The 27,941-nt window shown below is 41.1% G+C and overlaps 1 protein-coding gene across 2 annotated transcripts; it reads left to right on the top strand.

Annotated features, from left to right (window-relative positions):
- On the top strand, positions 18 to 27,659 carry CCDC36 (coiled-coil domain containing 36). 2 transcript variants are annotated; one of them, XM_005695963.3, is made up of 9 exons: positions 18 to 595; positions 2,344 to 2,502; positions 5,745 to 5,815; positions 8,503 to 8,677; positions 10,056 to 10,219; positions 19,278 to 19,326; positions 19,510 to 19,597; positions 25,211 to 25,314; positions 25,652 to 27,659. In XM_005695963.3, exons 3-9 carry the CDS (start codon positions 5,760 to 5,762, stop codon positions 26,813 to 26,815), a joined length of 1,800 nt encoding a protein of 599 aa, XP_005696020.1. In that variant the 5' UTR covers positions 18 to 595; positions 2,344 to 2,502; positions 5,745 to 5,759; the 3' UTR covers positions 26,816 to 27,659. The 2 variants fall into 2 exon arrangements, with proteins under 2 accessions (XP_005696020.1, XP_017922124.1); XM_018066635.1 differs by lacking the exon at positions 18 to 595 and having other exon boundaries at positions 2,210 to 2,502.

The raw sequence follows: 27,941 nt of genomic DNA, 5'->3' as shown, positions 1-27,941 counted from the left end.
CTGACACTTACCTTCCTCTTTGATGGATAGTCCCGGAGGCTTCCACAGCTCCTCAGTCACTGCTCGTGTTCCTCCCCTATCCCTGACCACTCCTACTCTGATTCCTTTGCTGCTTTTTCCTCATTGAAGCCTCTAAACTTTGCGTGTCTTGGGACTCAGTACAATCTGTTTTCCATTCATACTCCTTCATTGGTGATCTCAAGCCACTTCACGGCTTAGACAGCCATCTATAACTATTGTGCATTAAGGTGAGAGCATCTGAGAGCGTCTGTATCAGCGAGGGGATTCAGGGTGGACAGCAGGGTATGAGTATGCAGGTGTGAGGGTCCATCTCGTCAGGTGTGTGTGGGCTGGGTGTTGCACTGCAGTATGTGGCGAAATGTAGGTCAGCAGACCTGGCCCACAATTAAAGGCTTCACAGTTCAAACTATTAGGACCGTTAAAACCGTTAGCAGCTTGCTGCGGCAGGAGCGGGGCCCAGGGGAAGGGAGTGCGCTCATTGGTCCGAGCGCATGCTGGGGGCGTGGCCACACAGCTTAGGCAACCTCCTCGGGAGCAAGCGGCCTCTAGATCAGGCGCGTGCAGGCCCTCAGAGGTGGAGGCAGGAGGGGGTTGGGCAGGGCAGGCTGGAGCCTGGTGGGTGGGGGGTGGGGAGTCGGGGGACGGCGGGGTTGGGGGGTTGTGGGACGGGGTGGGGGGGTCGGTTCGGGGGACGGGGGTGGGGTGGTATCGGGGGACGGGGGTCGGGGGATGGGGGATGGGAGGTGGTGGTGGGGGTGTTAGGATTAGGGTTAGCCCTTTCTTTCTCTGTGAGGAAAGACCACCCTGGCTCTTCAAGGGACTTGACTTCAGCTTCCTTGGGGAGCTGTTTTCGTCAGATTCTTTGGGGACGAAGGCCTCCCGGCCTGCCTCGGAGACCAGGAAGAGTCCGCCCCCGAAGTCAGGATGAACCGGAACCCAGGGAAACCCACTGGGATTGGTCACTGATTATTATGACAGGAAATCCCTTGGCGGGGTCTGGAAAGGACAAGGAATGACTTATTTAGTCTACGATCCCAGAGCATGTCTCCTGGTAGAAGAGACAAAATGAGAAAGAGCGACTATACCGAGGTTGAGGCAGGCCTGGTGGAGGCCAGAGAGAGACTAGTTTTTCCTGTGGCCAATAGAGGCACTTGGAGGACCCTGCAGTGCGATCTCAGGATTCTCTTAGTTGAAGATGGGGTCAGATGGGAGGGCTCGGAGCCCCTCACGACACACCCTCTTCAGCCCCATATATTCCTCCCTGCACATAACCATGCCAAGGCCCTTCTTGTGGAAATAGTCACTTGCACTGAAACCTTTCCCTTCCTTTTCTGCTTCCTTTAATGGGATTGGGGGATGAGAGAAGGAGGGAACTCAGCCCTTGTTAAGTTGTTAATATGTGCATTTCAGTTTTCATTTACCTTAAAATAGCTAAGGTCCAACTAAGAATGACTACCTCTTCATTACTAGTGTTATACTAGTTATCTGTGAGGAGACGGATTTTTGTAGATGGGATTTCTAGCCTCTGAGAATATAAAAGCATGTATACAAATAGCATGGTGACAGGTGAATGCACAGAGGACAGGTAAACTGAGACTCCTGGCACATCAAGCACCAGGTGGCCGTTAAGGACAATTGGTATAACCATGGAATTTCTTCAACCATATTTAAGAAACTTCTTAAGAGTAAGTTAGGTCTGGAACCTGGGGAGTAAGTTATTCTAAACCCCAAACAACAGGTTATATAAATTACTCTATCAGCATAAACAGAAGTGAAAAACAATAGAGGATTTATTATCTATATGTAGTTATAATAACCTTGTAAAAAATGAGCTTGTAGTGATATGTATAAAAGTGTCTAGATTCTAAATCTACACTTTAGATGGAGGAAATTCTGCTAGTGTGGATGAAAGAAAAAAAACTTGGGCTATCAAAAAAAACTCGGACATACAGACCCCATAGACTGTAGCCTGTAAGGCTGCTCTGTCCATGGAATTCTCCAGGCAAAAATACTGGAGTGGGTTGCCATTTCCTACTCCAGATCTTCCCGATCCAGGAATCCAACCCAGGTCTCTCCTGCATTGCAGGCAGATTCTTTACCATCCGAGCCACTAGGGAAGCCCCAAACATGAGGATCAGGAATCCCATATTTACTTTATCTCCTTTATTAAAATATATAATAAAGTCTGTGATGATCCAGGGACTTAAATGTAATAATTGAAAACAATGTGTTTTAAATTTATGGATATTTGGAAAGTTTTGCTCCATTGTCCTAATTTAGTTCCCATTTACTCATTTAATAATATTTTGTATTATTTGCCAGCACTTATTATTTGCTAGGCACAATTTGTAGATTCTGAAGGTACGTTGCACAGTCGGACTTGAATGAAGCGACTTAGCAGCAGCAGCAGCAGCAGCAGCAGCAGCAGTGAACAAAACAGACAAAAATTCCTATCTTCAAAGAGCTTAAAACTACATTCTGGTAGGCATGGGTGTGCATGCTGAGAGACAAAATATGATAAATTAATAAACTATATAATGTATTACGATGATAGGGTAGACAAAAAGCAGGGAAAAGACAGTGATGATGATGATGATGATGATGATGGTTTTGGCCTCACCACTTTGGCATGCAGGATCCTAGTTCCCTGACCAGGGATCGAACCTGTGCTCCCTGCAGTGGAAGCTCAGAGTCCTAACCACTGGACAGCCAGGGAATTCCCATATAAGGGCTTTTGTGTTTCTTTTACTGTGAACCATTGGCTCAGATGTCCTGACCATTTTCTGTAAGATTTGTAGTGTGATATAAAATTTTCTTTTTAAAAATGTTATGTAGTCAGATTTGTCAGTTTTTTTCTTCTGGACTTTTTGAGTCAAAGTTTTCCCCACTTTCAGGCTATAGAGAAATTTACCAGTTTCCTCCATCCCAGTGCTTTTATGGTTTCATATTTATCTCTGATTGATTTGTAATATTTTGTAACATACGGTAAACGGACTAGATCTGATTTTTTTTTCATATATCTATTCAGTTATCCCAACTCTACTTTAAAATGTTTATCTCTCCCCAACAAATTTGAGATACTACCTTTATCATAAACATAATTTCCATTTTCAGAAAGATTTATTGCACTGTTCTATTCTACTGGTTTGTCTATCTAATCCTGTGCCAATTTATGTGATGAGATGTGAGGAAACATCTTGCGTTGTTCCTGATTTTAGTGGGAAGATTTTTAGTTTCTGACCATTAAGTGGTAATGTTAGCACAATATTGTAAATCAACTATGTCCCAATGAAAAAATTTTTAAAAAGTATGATGTTAACTTTGGGTTTGGGGGTAGATGTTTTCTATCAAGTTGAGGAAATTTCTGTTTTTTTACTTTGCTGAGAGTTTTTTATCATGAATGGGTGTTGGATTTTATCAAATGCTTTTTTGTATCAATATGGTTGTATACTTTTTAACTTCTTTAGCCTGTTGATGTAATGAATTAGCAGTTCAGTTCAGTCTCTCAGTCGTGTCTGACTCTGTGGCCCCGGGGACTGCAGTACGCCAGGTCTCCCTGTCCATCACCAACTCCTGGAGTTTACTCACACTCATGTCCATTGAGCCGGTGATGCCATCCAACCATCTATCTCATCCTCTGTCGTCCCCTTCTCCTCCTGCTTTCAATCTTTCCCAGCATCAGGATCTTTTCAAATGTGTCAGTTCTTTGCATCAGGTGGCCAAAGTATTAGAGTTTCAGCTTCAATAACAGTCCTATAATCCTAATGGATTAGATTAATTGATTTTCAAATGCTGAACTAGCCTTGCTTGCATCTCCTGTTGTGTATAATTCTTTCTATGCATTGTTGGATTCAGTTTGCTAATAATTTGATGAGGACTTTGCATGTATGTTCATGAGAGACACTGGTCTGTAGTCTTCTTTTTTTGTAATGTTTTTGTCTGGTTATATTATTAGCATAATGCTGTCCTCATAGAATGAGCTAGAAAGTGTTCCTTCTGCTACCTCTTGGGTGATGTTATGCAGAATTAGTATGGTTTCTTCTATAAATGAATTGGTAGAATTTACCTGTGAACCCATCTGGACAATATTGCCAGTTTTTAAAATGAATTTTCTTCAGTTTTCATCTCAAATGATCTAGCATCAGTTCAGTTCAGTCGCTCAGTCGTATCCGACTCTGCGACCCCATGAACTGCAGCACGCCAGGCCTCCCTGTCCATCACCAACTCCCAGAGTTCACTCAGACCCACGTCCATCGAGTCAGTGATGCCATCCAGCCCTCTCATCCTCTGTTGTCCCCCTCTCCTCCCGCCCCAAATCCCTCCCAGCATCAGAGTCTTTTCCAATGAGTCAACTCTTCGCATGAGGTGGCCAAAGTACTGAAGTTTCAGCTTCAGCATCATTCCCTCCAAAGAAATCCCAGGGCTGATCTCCTTCAGAATGGACTGGTTGGGTCTCCTTGCAGTCCAAGGGACTCTCAACAGTCTTTTCCAACACCACAGTTCAAAAGCATCAATTCTTCAGTGCTCACCTTTCTTCACAGTCCAACTCTCACATCCATACATGACCACTGGAAAAACCATAGCCTTGACCAGACGGACCTTTGTTGGCAAAGTAAAAGCAAAGACATTACTTTGCCAACAAAGGTCCATCTGGCACAGAACCTATTTATCAAGAATTATTAGAATTTGAGCTAATTATTTAGCCTATCTGAGTCTTCACAAGCTTTTAAGTGGGGATAACAAAATCTGCCTCACAAAATCATTAAGCTTATATTCTGCAATGTGTCTAGCACTGTGCCTAGCACGTAGTAGATACTGTGAAAGTAGTACTACCTTTAGCCCCTTGATTCTGTGGTCTGTTGACTTAACTTTCTTGCAAAACAAATGCTTATAAACACACAAATGCGTGTAATGTTTTAGAAAGTTAGAAAACTTCAGTGTAATAAATTAAACAAGGTTAAATTATATTAAGTGTATACCAAACTACCTGTATTTGTTCAGAACTTATGCTTCATCTTATCTAGATCTATATTGGGGATCTCATATGTGTGGGTATCATTTTCTGATGCTCTCAGTGGTAATATACAATCCTATACATATGAATGTTCTCTGGGATCAAGGAGACAAAATTGAAAATTGGGCTTGTTTCATAAAATCCAGGCTCTATGATCATCATATGAACTGTATTATGTAGTATGTTAGATTGGCAGTGAGCGGAGTAGGAAACTTCTGTAAAAGGTGTGGGAAGACACTTTTGCCCAAAGCACTTATTCTTCAACCAGCTTCTTACTGCCCAAATTCCACAGCTTTTTTGGCATTCCAACATCCTATGGACTGAGGAGAACTAGTCTTTTTGGGAAAGGTTATAAATTAAGTTATTCATTGTATCAGGCAATGAAAGAGGGGTTTATTGGTCTTTTTCTAAAAGCAGATTATTAGTAGAGGTGGCAGAACAAGAAACGAGAAAGCAAAGGATAGAAGGCAAATTTACTTTTTTACAGGTAGCTGGGTTTGGGCTCTGGTATTTGCATGCAATTTAACTGCAAGAAAAAAAAAACAACACAAAACCTACTTCTGGCAGATATGTAATGGGAATTTTCACCAACTGGATGAGAATATAACTGCTGAAATGCCCTCATCTACATATAACAGTCATTGTAAAGTAATCTTTGGAAAAAGTACTGTGTTAACCTTTTAAATGAATGTTCCTCTCTTTTTAAAAGGAATAATCATAAGACATGAATTTTAATGTCTGGAATATCAAAGATATGTTCAGTATCCCCTCAGGCTCCGGGTAAGTTTTCTGATTATGTATTCTTCTACTTGAGAGGATTGATTTCATGAAAACAGGCTCCCCTTCGTATGGGTTTATAGTAATAGAGTTACCCCGTATAGCTTCTTCCCCTTGTTTGTCACCACTGTAACCCCCTCATCCTGTCTTCTCCCTTTGCCTATTTTCTGATTATAAAATTAATATCAATTCAGCTATGTGTGTTAATTGAACAATGACTGTCTAGCACCAGACCTAGGGACTATGAGGCCTGTGAGAGTTAGACATGGTCCAACATCTAGAAACTCTTACCTCATTTGGAGCAATTGCTACTGAAACAGCAAGGAGCAAACTCAAGACAATGTATTCAGCTGTGTCGTACAATTCATAGGTACCATGAAATTAAGAACCACTCCAACTGCTAACAGGGCTCATTGAAATACTGCTCCCTCTACCACTCCACTGAAGTACTTAGATTGGTGTCCTCTAGCCATGCAGAAGGGCCTGTTATTGCTAGCTTGGTGGGTGTGCCCCAGAAGTGGTATATATGGAGGGATTTCAAATTGTTTTTTGCATGCTTTAACCTGGTGGCTCAGAGGTTAATGCATCTGCCCGCAATGTGGGAGAACTGGGTTCGATCCCTGGGTCTGGAAGATCCCCTGGAGAAGGAAATGGCAGCCCACTCCAGTACTCTTGCCTGGAGAATCCCCATGGACAGAGGAGCTCGGTGGGCTACAGTCCACGGGGTCGCAAAGAGTCAGACACTGAGCGACTTCACTTTCACTTTAATCTTTGAATAGTTTTTTTTCCTCCTAACACCTTCCTAAAGACAGCAAAAAACCTAACACATTGTTCTTTTTTTTTCCTTGAAAAGTAAAAAAAAGGCTTACAGTTGATACAGAGTAGGGGAAAAAATATATGTTTAATTCCAGATCATAGCTTGAAGACATAAATCCTACATGACTTCTGTAGGCTCACAGAGCTGTTTCTTTTCCAGCCCAGCTAATTATTCTCTTTGACCTAAGAACAGAGTCACAGAGAACTATTTAGCTATTTTGAGCAATGATTATGCAAACCATATTATAATATATGTGTGTAGCCCATTATCTTAGCTAATCTTAGAAAATGATTCTATGAGTCAAAATAATTTCTCTTCTCTGTTCTGAACAAGTAGGGTTTCTCTCTTTCTTGTATTAATATATAATGATTCCTTTGGCTTAGAATATGTACTTATGTGCTATCTATTTTAAATTTAGCATTTGGAAAAGGAATGATCTGCCTGTGTGTTTTAATGAAAAGGATGTTTTCTTGGGTTATACAACAGCATTAAGTAACAAACTGTTATTGAGATGTCTTTCAAGTAAAAACTTGGAGACTATATGTTTTGTCTATCCACTTATGTGCTATAGACTCAGTGCACTGTATTCAAGTGTGATTGTATCATTATCAATATCATTATCCCCTTCAAATGTGAGATTTAGACTGGCATAGGTATCCATGGGAAGCAAGTTGGAGGTCCACAGCTAGAAGTATTTAAAACAAGCAAGGATAAGACACTAAAGTGCAAAAGGGAATAATACAGTGCTTAATGGATCTTTCTGTGTGCAAATCTGAGTTGATCATATTCTTCAGTCTGTATGAGACCTATATTAGTCTGCTTGGGTTGCCACAACAAAGTACAATAAACTGGATGGCTTAAACAACAGAAAGTTATTTTCTCACAGTTCTGGAGATTGAAAAGTCTTAGAATTGAAAGTCCTATGCCAGCATGATTGGTTTTTGGTGAAGACTCCCTTCTTGGCTTGCAGATAATTGCCTTTTTCTGTGTCCTCACATGATGGAGAAAGAATGAGGGTAAGCTCTTTGGTGTCTGTTCTTATCAGGACACTAATCTCATCAGGAGGGTCCCATCCTCCTTACTTCATCTAATCCTAATTACTTCCTAAAGGCCCTATTTCCAAAACTCATCAAAATAGAGATTAGGGTTCCAACATAAATTTTGGGAGGACACACACATTCAGTCCATATCTAGGTCTATATTGTGGTTGTGTATTATAGCGTCTTCTCTCCCTCCAGTCCTGCTCCTTTCCTTCCCTACAGACACACATTCTAGGGGAGTTAATGTGTATCCTTCCCGTTAATTTTCTACATACTCAATTACATACTTGTTTGATATGTATGATGTAGGCTTATAAATTATGTTAATACATGAGAGAGTTCATTACATTTTTATTTTTCTTCACTCAAAATTATGTTTCTAAGACTTATCCATGTAGTTATATGTAAATCTAGTTTATTAATTCTGACTACTGAACCAGTTATATGCATAAGCTGTATTTTATTTCTAATCTGTTCCCTTACTGATAAACAAATTCAACCTTTTAAAATGTTTTCTTAATCCCTAAAGATTTTATGACCTTTGATCTTCAAAATGGTGTTAAAGCCCATAATCTTGTACAAGAAATAATGGTGTTAGCCCTTAATGTCTGAATTTCCATCTGATTGTTCCTAGGTTGTTGTAATCAAAATGTCTGGCATTCAAAATTTCCTTCTTTCTTTACAGGTAGTACTGGCAGTGTGCAGGGGACTAGGAAGTCAAAAAAAGCTAGCATTCTGCCCAGAATATTCTGAAATAATTTTGAGTTATGGTTTTCATTTGTTCAGGATTGTTTGTCTACTTGATATACTTTTATCTTCTTGCTTAATTTCAGGGGCACTAAGTCATCTAACTTGAATAACAATCAGACTGATTACTCCAATCTCAGCGATTCCCAGTTCCTTTTTGGATCCCAGTTCTGTCCAGAAAGTTCACAGACTCTGTCAACGGCCTTGGACTCTGAAGTCCACTTGAGACATCCAAAACAGTCACAACAGAATTCTCTGGATGTGAGTTTGAATTCCAGAATTTCTCTGCACATGTTTCACAGTCATTATGGAGATAAACTGTAAAGATGACTTATTCTGCTGGATTATATTTTAGAATTGTACACCTCTAAGGATCACTGCCCTAAATAGATTTGTGTTTGATTGGTGATTCATTTGACTTGGTAGTCTGAAATGGACAACATTTATATTTGCATTTTCTTCTATTACTAAAGCAACACAGAACATCTCCAGTGCTTTGACCACTCCTAGGGAGCGCCAAATATGACATGACATTTTCTAAGGCTTGTCATATTATTGTTTGTGGATATTCAGTAATAAAAAAGAACTTTAGAAAAATAGGGACAAAGTAATATAAATATTATTCTATATGGACTTTTTTTTCCTAAGAAACATCAGATGCTTTGTGGATTTAGTCATTAACTCCTTGAAGAAGGAGATGAGGATACTGAGGGCTAAGTTGATGAATAAGGGCCAGAAAATGTGAAAGTAAAAGTCACTCAGTTGTGTCCGACTCTTTGCAACCCCATGGACTATACAGTTCATGGAATTCTCCAGGCCAGAATACTAGAGTGGGTAGCCATCCCCTTCTCCAGGGGATCTTCCCAACCTAGGGATCAAACCCAGGTCTCCTGCATTGCAGGTGGATTCTTTATCAGCTGAGCCACAAGGGAAGCCCGAGGGCCAGAATCTCTTGGTTTTTTGGAGATCAGCTTGTTTTCTTTTGTGAGTCAGAAATATTTTTTTTCAATTTATTTATTTTGGTCTAGAACCAGATTTAACTTTATACACAGACTTAACTGCATCAGATAGACTTAATAAGAATAGGTCACTCCTGTAACTTAGTAAAGTATGCTCTGAGATAAGTATTTTAGTACAAAAATTGGTACCCAGTGATATGAAGGAGTAAGTGTACTACCTGAAAGTTTCAGAGTAAGTTTTGCTTTGGAATGCAGGAAATGGCTTACCATGTGCCATTTACATTATATGTCAAACTTATCAGTATGTCTAGTTCATCAGCAACTGCGCAACAACAACTTGAGTTAAACTTATTAATATAAAAACTTTAACACATTATCTCAACACAGCATAATTTTCTGTTGTTCCCTTTAAACTTATACAATTGATTTTAAGCCATTTTAGCTAACATTTTAAATATCTCTGAGCTGGTAAGGCAGAAATTATACTAGTAAAAAGAGTTGCTTTTCTTTAATATAATTTTCTGGTACATATGAAATAAAAAGGAAATACTACAAGCTGCATTGCATTTTAGTATTATAGTTTGCACTTAAGTGTAACTCTGCTTTGTATAGAAAATAGTGAATTCTATAAACATTTTTATGTGTGAAATGCTATGATGTTTTTCTTTTCCACTGAACAGAGTGAACCTAGTATTTTCACAAAGTACCAAACAAAACCCCAGCTGCTTGGAGGAGATACAAAAGATGGAGGCTTGTTTCCTCTTCCTTTGTCTCTTGGAAAACCAAAAGGCCTCTTGGAACAGTTTGAGGAGAAAAAGAAAAGTGCAAAAGACAAATGTGACAGGTACACAAAAACCTTTCAAGTGGATGAGACAGCTTCTCTTTTCTGAGTGAAATAGCAAATGGAATGTCAGTAGTTGAATAATTCAGTTTCAGCATGATAGTATTCTTACTTTTACAGCCCGTCTAGTAATTACTCTTTATTTGCTTTCTTAGGCTGCCACAGTTTTGGTGTCTCTGAATATTAAGCTAAAGGACTTCTTAGAGAAATGTAATATTCAAGTAATGTTAGGTTTATTCTGCCTAAAATTCTGTCCTTTTTCTTCAGATCATCAGACTTAGGAAGTTAGTTAACATTTGTTTCAGGGTCAAGAATATAGCACATGAATTATTAAATCATAGTTCAGGCTGATTTTCTTACTTTGAAATGCTGGTATTTTTAAAGATATAGCCTACATTTTATACATATTCTTATTTGTTTTATATATATATTATATATATATAAGCACATTTAGGACTACTACATTAATTTGTAAATAAATACGTTGCTGTCACTGAGGAGATTAACTTGTTCATTTCTCCATAGTAAGTTATTATGAGGACATCCTTAGTTATCATAGAGGTTGTAACACCCGAGCAGAAACATACTCTATTCTTTCTGTAACAGTAAAGATGTGTCATGTAGCATCACCACTAATACTTCCATGTTTTTGCTGTTTAGTTGCTCAGTCGTGTCTGACTCTTTGTGTTCCCACAGACTGTAGCCCATCAGGTTCCTCTGTCCATGGGATTTTCCAGGCAAGATTACTGGAGTGGGTTGCCATTTCCTTCTCCAGGGGATCTTCCCGATCCAGGGAAAACTCATATCTCTGTGTCAACTGCATTAGGAGCCAGAATTTCTTAAAGAATTCTAGATAGGAATTCTTTAAAAGATTAGGTATATTCTCCACAGTATACCTATATTCCTTTAGTGATAAAAGCAAAATACTCTATTTGAAGTGTTTGATTCTGCTGGTAAGTAAACACTTTCCAAATGTTGACAGATTTCTTTTCTCTAGGAATCTAGGCTCTAGGATTCGTAACGATGGTACAGTACTACACATGAGCAGGCCCCTCTCATCTTACTGCTTCAAATAAATTAGTCGTAAGCTTTTGTTCTCTGGGCTTTTGGATTATATTATTTTGTTTGATCATAATTTCTGTCACTAAAAAAACTTTTGGAAATATTGAGTTCTTGATATTTCCTTCTTCCCTCTCTCTTTCCCTCCCTTCCTTCATATCTTTATTTCATTTTTCATTTCCTTTGCTTTTTTTGTAGTGAAATGAGTTTATTTATTTTCTTTTCCTTTTTTTTGGGCTGCATGACTTGTGGGATGTTAATCCCCAGACCAGGGATTGAATCGAGGCCCTCAGCATTGAGAGCGTGGAGATGTAACCACTGGACCACCAAGGAATTCCCAGAAATGAGTTTCTGTTAACAATTATTTACAAGATGGCAAAAAATTATAGTATTTACACAGAAAGAATAGATAAGGACACTGAAGATCCTCTTTTCCATTAAAAAAATTTCAAGTTTATGATATTGATTTAAACGCTAAGCAAAAATCATAATTTTCATAAATTCTGGCAAAAACAAATCCCATTTTAGATTGCTGTTTTCTGTCAATAAGTGCTTGTCAGAAATGTGATGAAGAGTGACAAATGTTTAAATGAGAGAGAGAAAGTACACCATTGTAAATCTGGAAGCAGGAAAGTGATAAGGCATGGTACAGAGTTAACATAAGAGATGCTACTAATCAATAAAACATGTATTTACATATTTTGTTTTGAAAGTACATGTTTTCCCAAATGAGTAGAAAGAGCATATGAGGTTAAAAAAAATCTCAAAAGAAGCCTTACTCATTCACATTGCATTTGTTATAACTCTTTTGATAGGAAATAAACTAGCCTGGATAAAAAGGAGGATATATTAGCCCTCTTAACAACAATCTGGGAAGGACAGAGAATGAAATGAAATCAGAATCTGTCTCTTTTCTGTGCTTCCCTCCCCATCTATGCTTCATTCTCTCCTACTAGAGACCAGCTTCCTACTAACACAGAAAAATAGACTCTCACGCCTTAGTTACAATTTGAAAATCCTAGTGAAAGCTTCTGATGGATTTGTTTATTTGGTTATTGAGGGGTGAGTGAAGAGGGGGGTATGACTTGAAGTTCTCATCATAATCACTTATTGGATACAAAAAGAAACAATTCTCCATTAGAGGTGGATGCTGGGCATACCAGACAATGGGATGTTCATTACCCAGATTATTATTTTTTAATCAGTCATGTTTGAGAAAACAGATAAGTCTCATAACTAATGAATAACCTAAGGACCACAAGGAAGTTATAAAATGGGCCATATTCTTTCAAGATTGGGGATCACCACAGTGAAACTTGTTCATTCACTCACTCAATAAATGCTGTGCTAGGCTCAATAGGGCACACTGGGGATCCCAAGGGGAGGAATAACGGTACCTGTCTTTGAAGTTCTCAGTCTTGTTAAGGAAACAGGTATGTGATGGATAAATTAACAAGTGAGCCAGAGTTAATAGTTATGAGCAACAGAAGTAACTATTTAAATGAAAAAGGAATTTATTAAGAGGGTATTGGAATGGCTTCTGGTTCTGAGTAAGATAGAATAAGCATACAACATCCTATTGCTCCCAGTGAATGCAACCAAGCCCTGATGTGTGCATGTAGCATCTGAGGACTCTAAAAAATAAATAGTAGCAGGTAGATTGAGGAAGGGAACTTGAATTTGAAGTATGATAGCCTAGCCTTAAGATTTCTGGGGTTTTGTTTTTAACCAAAATGTAAGATGTTTGCTCTGTGACAGACACTGTTAAGAAAATGAAAAGACAAGCTACAGACTGGAAAAAATATTTGCAAACCACATTTTCAACAAAGGACTTGTATCCAGAATATATCAAGAACTCTTAAAACTCAACAGTAGGAAACAAGCAACTGAATTTAAAAAATGGGAAAAAAATTTTAGCAGACACTTCATCAAATAAAACATATGGATGGCAAATACATGAAAAATTTCTCAACACCATTAGCTATTTTGAAAATACAAATTAAAATCACAATGACATTACTAATATGAGCAGATGATATTCAGTTCAGTTGCTCAGTCGTGTCCTACTCTTTGCGACCCCATGAATCGCAGCACGCCAGGCCTCCCTGTCCATCACCAACTCCCAGAGTTTACTCAGACCCACGTCCATCGAGTCAGTGATGCCATCCAGCCATCTCATCCTCTGTCGTCCCCTTTTCCTCCTGCCCCAAATCCCTCCCAGCATCAGAGTCTTTTCCAATGAGTCAACTCTTTGCATGAGGTGGCCAAAGTACTGGAATTTCAGCTTTAGCATCATTCCTTCCAAAGAACACCCAGGGGTGATCTCCTTTAGAATGGACTGGTTGGATCTCCTTTCAGTCCAAGGGACTCTCGAGATATTATGAGATGAGATTACTACTCATATATTAATGTGACTAAAAATAAAACAGACAAAAATTGACAATGCTGGGCAAGAATATAGACCAAATGGAAATCTTGCTGGTGGATATGCAAAATGATACAGCCCCTTTGGAAAAGTTTGTCAGTTTCTTATAAAATTAAACAATTTACTATCTGCCTCTGCAGTTCTACTCCTAGATAAATGAAAACTTATGTTTTCATAAAAGTCTATACAATAAAGTTTATTGTAGCCTTGTTCATAATCACCAAGAACTGGGCACAACCCAAATGTCCTTCAATGTATGAATGGATAAACTATGGTACGTCCATACAATGGAACACTACTCAACAATGAAAAGGAGTAAACTATTGCTATACAACAACATAGATGAACCTTAAAGGCACTCAGTTCAGTTCAGCTCAGTTGCTCAGTCGTGTCCAACTCTTTGTGACCACATGGACTGAAGCACACCAGGCTTCCCTGTCTATCACCAACTCCCGGAGCTTGCTCAAACTCATGTCCATTGAGTTGGAGATGCCATCCAACCACCTCAACCTTTGTCATCCCCTTCTCCTCCCGCCTTCAATCTTTCCCAGCATCAAGGTCTTTTCTAAGGAGTCAGTTCTTCGTATCACATGGCCAAAGTGTTGGAGCTTCAGCTGCAGCATCAGTCCTTCCAATGAATATTCAGGACTGATTTCCTTGAGGATTGGCTGCTTTGATCTCCTAGAAGTCCAAGGTGCTCTCAAGAGTCTTTCAAAGGCACTACGCTGAAAGAAGCCAGTCCAAAGACTATATACTATATGATTCAATTTATATGACATTCTGAGAAAAGCAAAACTATAGGGATGGGTATTAGGTCAGTGATTGATTACCAGGGATTAGGGGTGTGGGCTGGTCTTTATCACAATGAGACAGCCTGAAGGATTTGTTTGGGGGATACTGTCTCATTTCCTGGTTGTGGTGGTTGTTAACATGAATCCTAAATTTGTGATTAAACTCACAGGACTGTGTACACATACATATACAAATTTCCTATGTTAATTTAAATTTTTTAAAGTGTTAAACATTATTGAAAGATATTAAGTGGTTCATTTTATTAGGATTATGTTCAACTGCATTGACATATGTACTCTCATTCTTGTAATAATAATAGAAGTATTTAAAAGATGCTTATTTTTCTTTAATGCAAAAAATCATCCTGAAGTGTGTGGTCCAGGGCTCCTTCTAGCAGTGTGAATCTAGCAGATCCCTAAAGAATGATTCTTCTCAGTCCTCACAGTGCTTGGAGCTTTTATATCAGATTTCCAGACAGCTGATGGATGAAGGAAGGAAGAAGAGTATTTTCTGTTCCCTTTAGGATTTTGTTTTTCTTGGTCATGACATGTGGCTTGCAAGATCTTAGCTCCTCAACCAGGGATTGAACTTGGGCCAACGGCACTGAAGGCATGGAGTCGTAACCACTGGATTGCCAAGGAATTCCCGAGGATGGAATGTCATCTACCTAGGTTGTCAGGGCATGGCAGGTGAAGATTAGGAATCCAGTTTGCAAGGAAGAAAATGAGGCCAATTTAAGTTTCTGCCATAGTCATACAATTGCCAACAACTACCTACCATGGACAACTTTCCAAACAAAGTCTCAAAATCAGTCCCGTGCAGATTCTGCTGCCTACTAGCTTCTGCCCAGAGTGCCCTAGACCCTTCCCTCCACTGCTGTCAGTGCAGTCCCCTTTCATCCGTCCCATGGAGCTCCATCTTTCTACTACGATAGCCACAGCCACCAGAGAAAGAGGTCACAGTATTTTTAAGGATAAAAATGGGAACTCCCATTCTGACAAGATGTATGTGAAGGGAGAGCCCAAGTTCAGGAAAAGCTCAGAAAGCAAGCCCTGGCACTCAGCCTCAAGAGGAGGAAAGGGACTATGCTTCTTCCCAAGATCCCTAATCTGAGGAACTCCTCAAACAGTAAAGAGGATCAGATGGAGAACAACCTAAAATAAAGAATCTAGACTTTTCACTCTAAGTACAGATTTGTAAATGCTGTAGTAGAGGTTTCATCCAAATGCTTTGGGAGCCCTGAGGACAGGCTTCCAGTTCTGACTGGGGGCGTGAGGAAAAACTCCATCCAAGGGAGCACATCTAAACTGAGTAGGAGTTTTGGGCAGAGATCTTGGGTCTGTCAGATTCTCAAGTCTGCCTCTGAATCAGCTTACTCTGTGAACCACCATTAACACTGTTTTATATAACTCTGCTCTATTTTTGTATACTTTCAAAAATAAAAATGGAATTGTTTCCTATGGATTATTTTCAATCTGTTTTTTAATTTAATAATATTGAATGGTTATATTTCTGTTTCATCTATAAAATCATTTCGGTGGATCATTTAGAGGGTTAGGTTTTAAATGTTTAATACATATGAGAAATGCCAAGAATATACAGTGAGGTAATGATAATCTTTCAACAAATGATGTTGGGAAAACTGAATCCCTATGCAAAACAATGGAAAAGGATCTTTATCGTATACCATTCACAAATATCAACTCAAAATGGATTAAAGACGTAAATGTGAGACTTGAAACCACAGAACACCTAGAAGAAAACATAGGGAAAAACATTCTTGACATTGGCCTTGGCAATGATGTCTTGGATATTACATAGGTAACAAAAGCAAGAATATACAAATGAAATGACATCCAAGTACAGGCATCCTTCAGTATCCACAGAAGACTGGTTTCAGGAGTCCCTGCATATACCAAAATCCAATGATCCTCAAGTCCCATAGTCGGCACTCTATATCTTCAATTTTGAATGCACAGATTTAACCAATTGAAGATGGAAATTTCTGTCCATGTTTGGCTGAATCTGAAGATGTGAAACCCTGGAACGTAAAGGGCCAACTCTATTTATTGAATGAAAAATCAACATATAAGTGGACCCATGCATTTCAAACTTATGTTGTATAAGAGTAAAAAGTTTCTGCACAGCAAATGAAATCATCAACACAGTGAAAAGGCAACCTATGGGATAGAATATATTTGCAAACCATATATCTGATAAAGGGTTAATATAAAACATTAAAGGAATACTACAACCCAGTCGCAAAAACAAACAAAATAAACCCAAAATATCCTGATTAAAAGATGAGCAAAGGAATTGAATGGACAGTTCTCCGAAGAAGACATTCAAATGGCCATCAGTTATATGAAAAGATGCTCAGCTTCACTAATTATCAGGGGAATGCTAATCAAAACCACAATTAGATATCATCTCACACCTATTAGAATGAGTATCACTTAAAAGTTAATAACAACTGTTGGCAAGTTTATAGAGAAAAGGGAACCCATATACACTGTTGATGGGTGTGAAAACTGGTGCAGCTACTTTAATTTTTTTGCCACATCATAAGACTTGGGGGATCTCAGTTCCTCGAGGTCAAACCTGCGCCCTCGGCAGTGAAAGCTCAGAGTCTTAACCACTGGACCTCCAGGGAATTCCCTAGTGCAGCCATTTTAGAAAACAGTATAGAGGCTTCACAAAACATTAAAAACAGAACTACCACATGATCCAGCAATTCCACTTCTAAGTATATACCCAAAGGAATTGAAATCAGGATCTTGAAGAGATATCTGCACTCTCATGTTCATCATAGCATTATTTAAAATAGCCAAGAATGGAACTAACCTAAATATCTATCAATGGATAAATGGGAAAGAAAAAATGGTATATACATACAGTGAAATATTCTTTAGCCTTAAAAAAAAAAGGAAATCCTGTCACTTGTAACAACATGAATGAACCTGGAAGACATTATGATAAATGAAATAAGCCAGACATAGAAGGAAAAATACTAATTATATGCTACCACTTATACGAGGAGTGTGAAATAGTCAAATTCATAGAAGCAGAGAGTTGAATGGTGGTTGTCGGTGGGGAAGGTGTGGGGGAAACAGGAAGTATTACTCAAAGGGTACAAAACTTCAGTTTATACAAGATGAATAAATTCTAGAGAGCTACTTATACAGCATAGTGTCTATAGTTAACAATACTCCTATATTTTAAAATTTGTTTAGAAGGTGGATCTTTGTTAAGTATTCTTATCACTAATAATAATAAAGAGGGTAGAAGGAAACTTTCTGAAGTGGGAGATGTATTCATGGCATAGATTGTGGAGATGGTTTCATGGCTGTATACTTATCTCCAAACTTGTATATGTTAAATATGTACAGCTTTTTGTGTGTTAATCATACCTCAATGAACTAATTTAAAAAACTGAGTCCTGACCACTCAGAAGAGATGATGACTATAAGCAACTGGCACAGCTGTCATTGTACAAGACTAGGAGTTCTTTTTGTTCAAAATTTCTAAAGCGTTGCTCCGCTACCTTATAGATTTCTGGGTGCTCTTAAGAGGCCTGCTGCCATGCAGATTCCTGAGCCTGTATGTATCACTTGCTTTTTTAAATTTCTGCAAACTTTTAGGACCTTCTCATTATCCTTAGAGTTCTGAAATTTGACAGCACAATGTTTGATGTGGCTCATCATAAGCCCTTGGCATGCAGGAATTCCTTTTGCCCTGTAAACTTGTGTCTTTTGGTTCTGGGAATTTTTCTTTTATTATACCTTGGGAAACCGCCTATTTTCACTCTTCTTACTGTCTGGATCTCCAATTTTGGTCAAGCATTGAATCTCCTGCATTGATTCTCTAATTTTTTTTTTAATATTTACTTGTTTTTCATCTGTCTTTTTTTCTGTTTTCTATTACATTTCCATACGGTATCTTCTGGTTAATTCTATTTGTTTAATTTCTGCTATTTTAATTTATAAGTACCTTTTCTTATTCTTATTATCTGCTTTTATAATTTAATATCATTCTGTTCTTATCCTTAGTTCACTAAATTTTCATTTTAGATTTTTATTATTTTCAGGTCATGTCTTAATCTTATTCATAAAACTGTATGGTTTGTAGGAGTCTGAAATGGTTCTATCAAATTCCTCTTTTAAACTCAGTCTTATGGAGCATCCATAAGACTATGGCATGAAGAGCTGTTCTATTGGGGTTCAAAAATTGATGTATCCATTGTATAAAGAAACAAAACTCTGTAAAAATTTTTAATGATGAGCCTTGTCTGATTTTTTTCAAAAGTGGGATATATGAGGAATAATTATGATAATTTATTTTTCATTAAAAATCAATATCATTCCCAGAATTACCTCCATTCTTACAGACAAAATAATAGTCATTAGACTAACATATGTCCAGGAATTTTTGACTATCCATAGGAAGTCACTATCCTCTGAAGCCATGTTGCCATAAAAATGAAAGCTGGTGTGTTCTACTATAGAAACCACTTGAATTGCTAAAATCCAACCTCATTTAAGATCCATATAGAGTAAATTTTAAAAAACAGAATAAAGTTTTGTTTCACTTTGGAAATGATCACAAAAAGTCAGTGTTCCCCTTTTCTAATCTGGGCACTAAGATTCCTCAGGGTTGTCTTCAGCTCTGATCAACCACTGTTTTGATGCTGCACTGGTAGAATCCTGCTGTGTTCATGGAATCAATTTTCTTACCTACTGTTTAAATATTTTGCAAAGGTTCACTTTCTTTTTTTCTCTATTTTAGTGAGACTTTATACAACTTAATTTCCCATATCAAAGAAAGCATTCACAAGGTAAGTATACCACATTTCAAGGTGTTAGAACATCTTACATTTTAAGAAGTTTAATAATTGGTTTTTGTTCATATAAAATAGCAGTATTTTAACTACTCTTTTTTTATCATTAAGTGACAGTTTGCCAAGTTAGTAAAATGAGGCAACAGCCTGTGAATTACTTCCTAATTTGGGGTTTCTTAGTTACAGACATCAGTGGAAGAGTCTGAGGAACATCTCAGTTCCAGAAGTCAGTCTATTTTGGATTCTTTGGAAACTGTGGCCAAGACAGGTGAGTGTCTCGTGTTTGAGGTTATCGGCAGGGGGCGCTGGCGAGCAGTGAATGTGAACTTGCTGACCCTAGTCAGGTTTCTGCCAGTGGTGAGGTTCCACAGAGTGTTTCAGATGAGAGAATGGGTACATAAGATGAGCCCTGAGGAGATGTGGAGCAGAACTGGGTAGCAGGCCCCAGCCCTGTATGGGAATGCCTGGTCCCTCCATGCCTTTTTTGAAGCACCAATCCCCCACCCAGTAACCCAGCTGCTTCAAGGCAGCTGGTTCTGCCAGATTTCTAATCTCACCACCTGAAGTGAATCAATGGCATCCCTGAGTCTCAAATGAACTGCTGGCTGTGTTGTCTATAAAGGCTCCCTTGCTCTCTTAGGACTTAGAAATAAAGATACCACTCCTTCAGGAGTCAGAAATACTCCAGTCACCTACTGTTCTGCTTGCTGCCTTCACTTCAATGACAGCTGTTTTGTAGTGAATCACAGCATCTTTCTCAATTTCAGTTACAGTCTGTGGTCTGTAAAGTCCTCTGTTCGGTCAATCAGTGATTTACATTTAGGTGAAACCATGGTTCAGGCCCTTATTCATCAGAAGGGAGCCATGACACAGGTCTCCTTAGATGAAGACTTCCCCTGGAACCAACAGCTTTTCAGCTCAACAGCAAGCTGATGACTGCATCTGCACTTGTTTGCATTTGTCTCTGTGTTTATTTTTTTTTACTTTAAACAAATTGAAGTCAACTTATTCAAATGCCAAGGGATGGATTGCTCATGATTTACAAAAATTAATGCCTTTGTGTAACTTTGAAATTAATCCCCATCTGTCTGCAAAGAAGCACTGTACTGTCTGCTGGCTTCCAACCTGAGTATCCCACACACAGGGCCACTGTGCATTTGCTTAGAAACCAGTTCTGGAAGCCCAGGACTGTTACCCTCACAAGAAGATGCAAGACAAAGAGCAGAAGGAAAAAGGCGGCTTCCGGTGTTTCACATGATAAAACAGCTCATTGTAAGTGCCGAAAGGCAGGCACTCTTTTTACTCCTCACATTTAACACTGGGTGAAATATTGATATAAAAAGGAGGACTGCAGCTGAGTCCAGAACAGGGAATGGAAGAGCTCAAAGCCACAGCACAGGGTCACGGCAGAGAGAGGAGAGCTGAGTCTGCAAAGGGAGACATGGGCATGCCTCGGTAGGCACAGGGATCCGGATTCTTCCCTCCTGACAGTTCCTTAACTTTCAGAGCTTAAGACTGACCAGGCAAACAGTAAAACACTGTGGCATCACATTAATTAAAAGCCAGGTCATTCTTAAAAACAGGCACGCAAGTAGCTTGTCCAGAGCCATTCCCTTTCTTGGTAGGCAGTCACTGAGAGGAACCAGGTAAATCTGCTGTCAAATGGCTAGGCCCAGCCCAGCTAGCCTAGAGCACCGAAGCTGCCAGTCAGTGCATTCTGCAGGCTTTCAGTAGGCATTCACTGTGTTTGGAAGGGGGCAGATACTATGTGAAAGTACTCTCTCGGTTTATAATGTAATTCACACCTTCACAGAATGAGGTCATAAAGTCTTTCCCCAGTCACACTCTGCCTGTACAACCAGAAGGATCACTCAAAGCCATCTAATCTAACTCCCCTTCTTCTTCAGTTGAGGACACCAAGAACCAGACGAACAGAATGAATTGCCAAGGCCATCCACAATCCACTTTACCTTGGGTTTAGGTGGGGTAATTAGTACACAGCAGTACTTTCACCTAAGATGTATAAATTCTACTGAAAAGTATGGTCATTAGGAGAATAAAAAGGAGAGGCCACTATCAAAATCAGAAAATACCTCTTTTGGAAAATAGGTAACTCCATACATCAAAATTCATTCCACAGGAATCAACATACTGTGTGGTGATTAAATTATAAATAGAACTATAAGAAGCATGAGCAACATTTTTATAATTTTAGAGTGAGAAATGCCTTTCTGAGCAAGGCACAAGAAGAATGAAAGCCATCTATATGAACCATGTTGGAATGGAAATATTTATTAATTGATAAATGAAGGTAGCAAGGTGCTTATGTTCACATGGCTTGCTCCAGGGCACATCTTATGGCAGAGAGAGATCAGTCGGTGAAAACTGGGAAGGGTACCCTATAAAAAGGGAGGACTGAGCAAACTCCTCTTGTACATGGAGTCTTCCAGACCTTCACTCAGGTGGCTTTCATTAGCACAGCAGGGAGAGCAAAACTATAAAGGGAAATCACTGGCCATCAGTGGAAAAGCTTCAGCGTACAACCTCATCTCAATGGAGCCCTTGTTGAATCTCTAAAATAAAATCTTTTTTGAGGATGACAACAAGGTGATGGGGAGTAGAAGGACCTTCAGTTCACCTCCTTTTACAAGCATGCCAAAATCACAAGTAACTGCTGAACAAACATCAATAAAAAAGACTGGAATCTACCCAAAAAGGGGGGTCAAATTCAAAGCCATAAAGAAGAAACCATGAAATGGTAGGAGTGGCACACTGACAATATGATCAAATCCCATCCCACCCAGGTGGGCCCACAGTCAAGAATCATTGTATTGCAGACGTTTTCCATACGGGCGAGAGCTCTGAGCCCTGCGCCAGGCTCCCCAGCCCGGGAGTCCAGCATAGGGAGGAAGCGCCCCCAGAGCATTTGGCTTTGAAGGGCAGGGGGGCTTGACTGCAGGAGCCCCTCAGGACTGGGCAAACAGAGACTCCATGCTGGGAGGGCAAAAGCAGCGACTCCCTGCTGGTCTCGGAGGGTTTCCTGGAGAGGTGAGGGCAAGGGTGGTGGGGGCCACTTAGCAGGGTCCTGCATGAACTCTGGCTGGAGGCAGACATTCCAGGTCCCTGGTACCAAGACCTGGCCCCACCAACAGCCTGAAAACTCCAGTGCTGGAATGCTCAGACCCCACAGAATCATCTTGACAAGAAAACAGAGGGCTTCCCTGGTGGTCCAATGGTTAACCACCCGCCTGCCAATGCAAAGGACACAGGTTCAAATCCCCGGTCTGGGAAGACCCCACATGCCAAGAGGCACTAAACCTCTGCACCACAACTGCTGAAGCCAGGGCACCACGCACTGAGAGCCTGTGCTCTGCAAGGAGAAGAGCCACCGCAGTGAGAAGCTGTGCGCCACAAGAGAGTAGCCCCGCGCAACTAGACAAAGCCTCGCGGCAAGGAAGACCTAGTGCAGCCCCCAAATAACCAAGTAACAAAGAAAATCATCCTAAAAGAAAATAGAAACATTGGCAGTATGCTGGCAGTGCACTCAGGGGTCCTGCGGATCTGTCTCTTCCTTCAGCAGTGTTTGGATGGAACAGACCCAGGGATGCCCTTTGCTCTCGCCTCTGACCACCCTCCAACTTTTTTTCCACTCACAGATTTCGAGTCAGCCATTCAGCTATCCTCGGCCACCAGGCCCAGCCAAGACCATTTTTTGAGATTAACTCCTTATTACCCATCAACCATCTGAGCTCCCAGATTTGTCACAATTATTTCCTCAAGGTGGAGGCCGCTGTCGACCGCCTGGTCAACAGGCGTCTGCAGACCTCGTCTCCTACCTCTCTCTAGAGGGTGTGGGCCACTTTTTTCCGCTTACTGGCTGAGCAGAAGCACCAGGGCGTTAGCGTCTCTGGAAAATGCAAAATCAGTGTGGTGGCCGCTCCCTGTTCCAGGACGCGCCGAAGCCATCTCAAGAGAAGTGGGTAAGGCCCATGACGCTTACGGAGACGGCTGTGTTCATGGAGAGGAACCGGAACCAGGCCTCTGTCGACCTGCGCGCCCCGGGCTCCGCCGGTGCAGAACCCGCCTGTGGCTTCCGGGAGAGCCGCTTCCTGGAGAGGCAGGTGAAGCTCATCAAGAAGATGGCGACCACCTGATTAACCTCTGTGGGCCGGCTGGTCCCCAAGCAGGTCTGGGCGAGTATCTCTTTGGTAGGCTCACCCTCAAGTCTCCCAAGCACAGTGGCCTTTGAGGAGTCTCTCTGGTTTCCGCGCCTCTACCTGAAGCCCCTCTCTGCAGCCACAAGGCAGCTTTTTAACCACCCTGGAGCCCTCTCCCAAGCCTTGGACCAAGTGTAAACAGGAAAACTTTTGGAAGAAAGAGATTGTCCAGAGTATGGAAGTGGACTTTAAATGGCATATTTTTCTAAAAAGCTAAAAATATCTGTTTATAACCAAGGCAGAAATGAAACGAGTCCTCTTCTCCGGAAGACACACACACGCGCACACACACACACCACAGGATCTATAACCTACACGTGGGTATGCACATATATTAATACAAAACTCCAGAAAATGCTCCTAATGCTAAATCCAGGAAGTGAGAATAAAGTCTACACGGGAGCGATTTGATAATTTTTCATTGGAAGCATTTTTATATAGTTTTTAATATATGTTTATTGGTTGTGTCAGGTCTTAGTTGCCAGCACTTGGGATCTTTCCTTGCCGTGGAATGGACTCTCTAGTTGTGGTGCCTGAGGCTAGTTGCTCCGAGGCATGTAGGATCTTAGTTCCCCAAGTAGGGACTGAACCCATGTTCCCCCGCATTGCAGGGCAGCTTCTTAACCACTGGACCATCAGGGAAGTCCCTATGCTGATAGTTATTAAAACAAAAAAATTGGATAGATTTTGGAAGTAATGTGCTCAATACAAAAGCTCTTTGAAAGAGAAGACCCTAAATAAATAAATAAAATAGAAAAATAAAAGAGAAGACCCTGAATGTGTTTCCTAGGGACAAAGAAAGAATATGTGAGATCACAGACTGATGCTTACTGATCACTGAATCTAGAATTGAATGCTTTGCTTGCCTTCTTCATTCTCTGCTTTTGTGGCTGGTAATGTTCACTGTTTCTAAGAAACATTGATGTGATGATGTGATGATGTGAAGTCGCTCAGTCGTGTCCGACTCTTTGCGACCCCATGGACTGTAGCCTATCAGGCTCCTCCGTCCATGGGATTTTCCAGGCAAGAGTACTGGAGTGGATTGCCATTTCCTTCTCCAGGGGATCTTCCTGATCCAGGACTCAAACCTGGGTCTCCCGCATTGCACGTAGACGCTTTACCGTCTGAGCCACCAGGGACGCCAAACATTGCTATTCATGAACTCATCCAGGGTAGAATAATTACATTTGCTTTCTACTACAAATATCAAGAGATGTCTGGAAAAATATTTCATTAACTGAGTTTAGGAGCAGGGATCCAGTGCTTGAAATACAAGTAAACAGTCTTTTTCTAATTGGTTGACACATGGAATTTACCAATCATAACTACATTCTAGAAAGATCACTCTGGTGACAGGGCCAAGAAGGCAGGCCAAAGATGAGTTGGTGCCCTCACCAGGGGAGTAGGTTTCAGAGTCCCAGCAGGTGCTGAGGTTGAGCCTGCTATGGCCAGGATGTCCTCAGGGAGGGAGGGAAGAAGAAACAGTGGGGGAACCACCCTGCTCTTGCTTTCTCTCCTCAGCAAGGTTGATCCAGTAGGTGCTGGCAGAACAGGCTCAGGTGGCCCATGCCAGCTTCCAGTTCCTCCTTCTCCCCCACAGCAGCCTAGGCAGGATGGAACATACCACAGTCTTCATGTGGTGATTGTCATTGTTCTGTATTTAGGGCAGGAGACTGCAAAAGCTCAGAGTGGTCTGATGTTGGAAATAGTGCAGGACAAAGGCAACGTGGAGCAGGCCATCCTTGATTTGCAAAAGAGACTCGAAGCTGTAAGTGTTAGACCCTGACCCTCTCCTCAAGTGTGTGTTTCTGGCTTTGTTACTAAGACCTATAGAGACATTTTAAAATTGCAAATTTTCAGCCAAAAGCAGAGGCCACCACAGGCCCCTTGGTAACAGGCCAGGGGGAGCCCTTCCCTTCTCAAGGTTCTCTGGCATGTGGACCCCAGGGACCCTGCTCCAGGGTGTTGCCATGCTTCCGCTTATAGTACCAGCAGGGCACAGGGTTTGGTCTTGCTGGCCCATCCTTTGTTTTGTTCACACATTTTATTGTGCCTTCTGAGTTGCACTGTCCATAACTCCTTACTTTTTCACTGCCTTTCTTTAGAGACAAGCAGAGTTTATAGAAATGAAGTCCAACCTGAAGCAACTTGAAGTTTTGGTTACCCAGCAGAGTAAGGACTTTCAGCAACTGTGTGAGCATTTAGGCCAGCTGAATATGCCCAGTGTTCTAGAAGAGTTAAAGCGATTGACCTCCATCGCTCTGACCCCCAAACACGTGAAAGACAGTGCCTCTCAGACCTCACCACCTCTGGCACAGAGCCTCAGTTTCACCAGGCAGGACAAATATACCTCTGAGAAGCCAGTTATGTGGCAGGCCCAGGCCCTCCCTGCTGCATGCAGTCTTAGTGTGGGCTCCCCAGGGCCCAAGGAGTTTGTTGTCTGGGGTGAGGGATCAAAGAGGGATGCTCTCCAAGAAGAGGCTGTGCAGCCGGCAGTTGGAACTGGCAAAAGAAACAGGCAAATCAAGGACAGGGCAGTGCAGACTAACTGCCAGAACTCTGTTACTAAAACAGGCTCTGAGAACTGTGGCTCTGCCATCCTGGGTCACAAGGTTCCTAAAGATAGGGACCCAGTTTCCCAAGGAGACTCGCAGCTTATATCTCGAGGATATAAGGACTTAAACAACTCTGCAACCAGCATTAAGAACATCAGCCAAAAATGGCAAGCTAAAGGTGCATTTTCACGTGACCCTTGTGAACAAAGGTTGTTGACTGAACAGAAAGGCATAACTGTAGAAAGAGGGAAAAAAGGCAAGCAGCAGCAGCAGCCCAGGAAAGCCCCCAGAAGGAGGTCCCTACGCAGGAGGCAGGAACAAATGCCTAGCAAAACCTGTGTTTCTAATTCTAAATATCCTCGGCCTCCACTTTCCAGCCCACAAAGGTCCTCCTGGGGGCAGCAGGAAACTCTTGCTCACCCCCTGCAACTTTGGGGCCCTGGGAGCCCCACAAATCTAGTCTGCTCTGCTCAGGAAGGAACAGTCATGCCCAGTAAGACCACGAGGGCAGAGCAAGGGAACCTCGTGCAGCGTAGCGGGCATTCCTCCCAAGACAACAGCCTGCTTTTACCCAGTTTCCAGGGGGACCACCAGATGAGCTGGTTCAGTGATCTCAATGACCTCAACCCCAGGACAGAGTCCCCTCAGTCCCAGGAGTCAGGGAAGAATATACTTTATGACCTGGGTTTTGATAGCAGTGATGATGGCTTCTGACCAGCCCATAATGACTTTGGCTGATGGTTTTTGTCTTGTTGGAAAGACAAATCACAAAACACGTGGGGTGCTGATGGCAGAGTTCTCAAAGCCTGCCTGGAGTCTTCAGGGTCAGAGGCTGGGCTTGGATGGGGTGGGGGGGGCGGTCAGTGGAGGGCTGGGGAGCAGATCTGGCATTCTGGGTACCAGACACTTTCCAAGACAGAGCCTAAAGGATAAGTGCATCCTTATTCATGGGAGTGAAATGTGTGAAGAGGGTGTGAGGAGAGGTGGGGCAGCAGCCTGGGAGTGGGGCATCAGCAGGAGGGTATTGGGTCTGGTACAAGGAGAACTGCCCTCCATACGGAACATCCAGTAGGAGAAGGGCGCGCACAAAACTGTTGCTATGGCAGCAGGACTCCCAAACACATCTTTTTGGTCTTCAAAACATTTCCTTCACATGACCAAGATCTTTCTGGGCCTCAGGATTTTTAAAAAATTTGTATCCGTTTTTGCTGTGAGAACATGTGCATTTTTTGGGTCAGTGGATGTTTTCTGGGACACACACTAGGTCAGACTTCTTGTGAGCAGAGAAATAACAGTGTTAAAGCCACGATGGAAAGACAGGTGACTCACACTACATGCTGGGAGCCGTACTTGTCACAGCCACGGAGTCCCACTCTTCCCCCCAGCTGTTTTCCCCTGCTGTTTCCCCCCGCTTTTTTAAAGCTAATGAGAGTGGCTGCAGGCCCTGCGTCATTTCTGGAGAACAGTGGGCTTATATGAGACTTTGGCTTTCCATTTGTATCTTGTTAAAGTTTTTGAATTTTTGCAACACATATGTATTTCTTTTGTAATTCAAAATGATCAAATAAAGATAAAACTTTAAAAAGCATGTTTCTTTCATTAAGTTTATTGATCTCCAGTTTACTCAAGGAGATCGAGATTAAGATGCATACCATCTTTTTATTCCTTATAAGTTTCAATAAACCACACTGTACTCAAACTGATTGTTATGAAAGTAAAAATCCTCATGGATGGACAGCTTCCAAAATTTGCCCATTTTCAAGCCAGTACAGGGTTGAAATAGGGCTTTTTTTTTTTTTTTTTTGCGGGGATGGGGGGAGGGGTGCTGTGCCAGGTGGCT

The sequence above is a fragment of the Capra hircus genome, chromosome 22 (assembly GCF_001704415.2).
Source record: "Capra hircus breed San Clemente chromosome 22, ASM170441v1, whole genome shotgun sequence".
Taxonomy (NCBI): domain Eukaryota; kingdom Metazoa; phylum Chordata; class Mammalia; order Artiodactyla; family Bovidae; genus Capra; species Capra hircus.
This window is presented reverse-complemented; position numbering and strand designations above follow the sequence as displayed.

Bases quoted from the DNA above. Each gene is read 5' to 3' on its own strand.
- CCDC36 (XM_005695963.3), top strand. From the start codon at position 5,760: ATGAATTTTAATGTCTGGAATATCAAAGATATGTTCAGTATCCCCTCA. The intron at 19,327-19,509 runs GTAAGTATACCA...GGGGTTTCTTAG, and splicing joins TCAAAGAAAGCATTCACAAG to TTACAGACATCAGTGGAAGA. The intron at 19,598-25,210 runs GTGAGTGTCTCG...TTCTGTATTTAG, and splicing joins GGAAACTGTGGCCAAGACAG to GGCAGGAGACTGCAAAAGCT.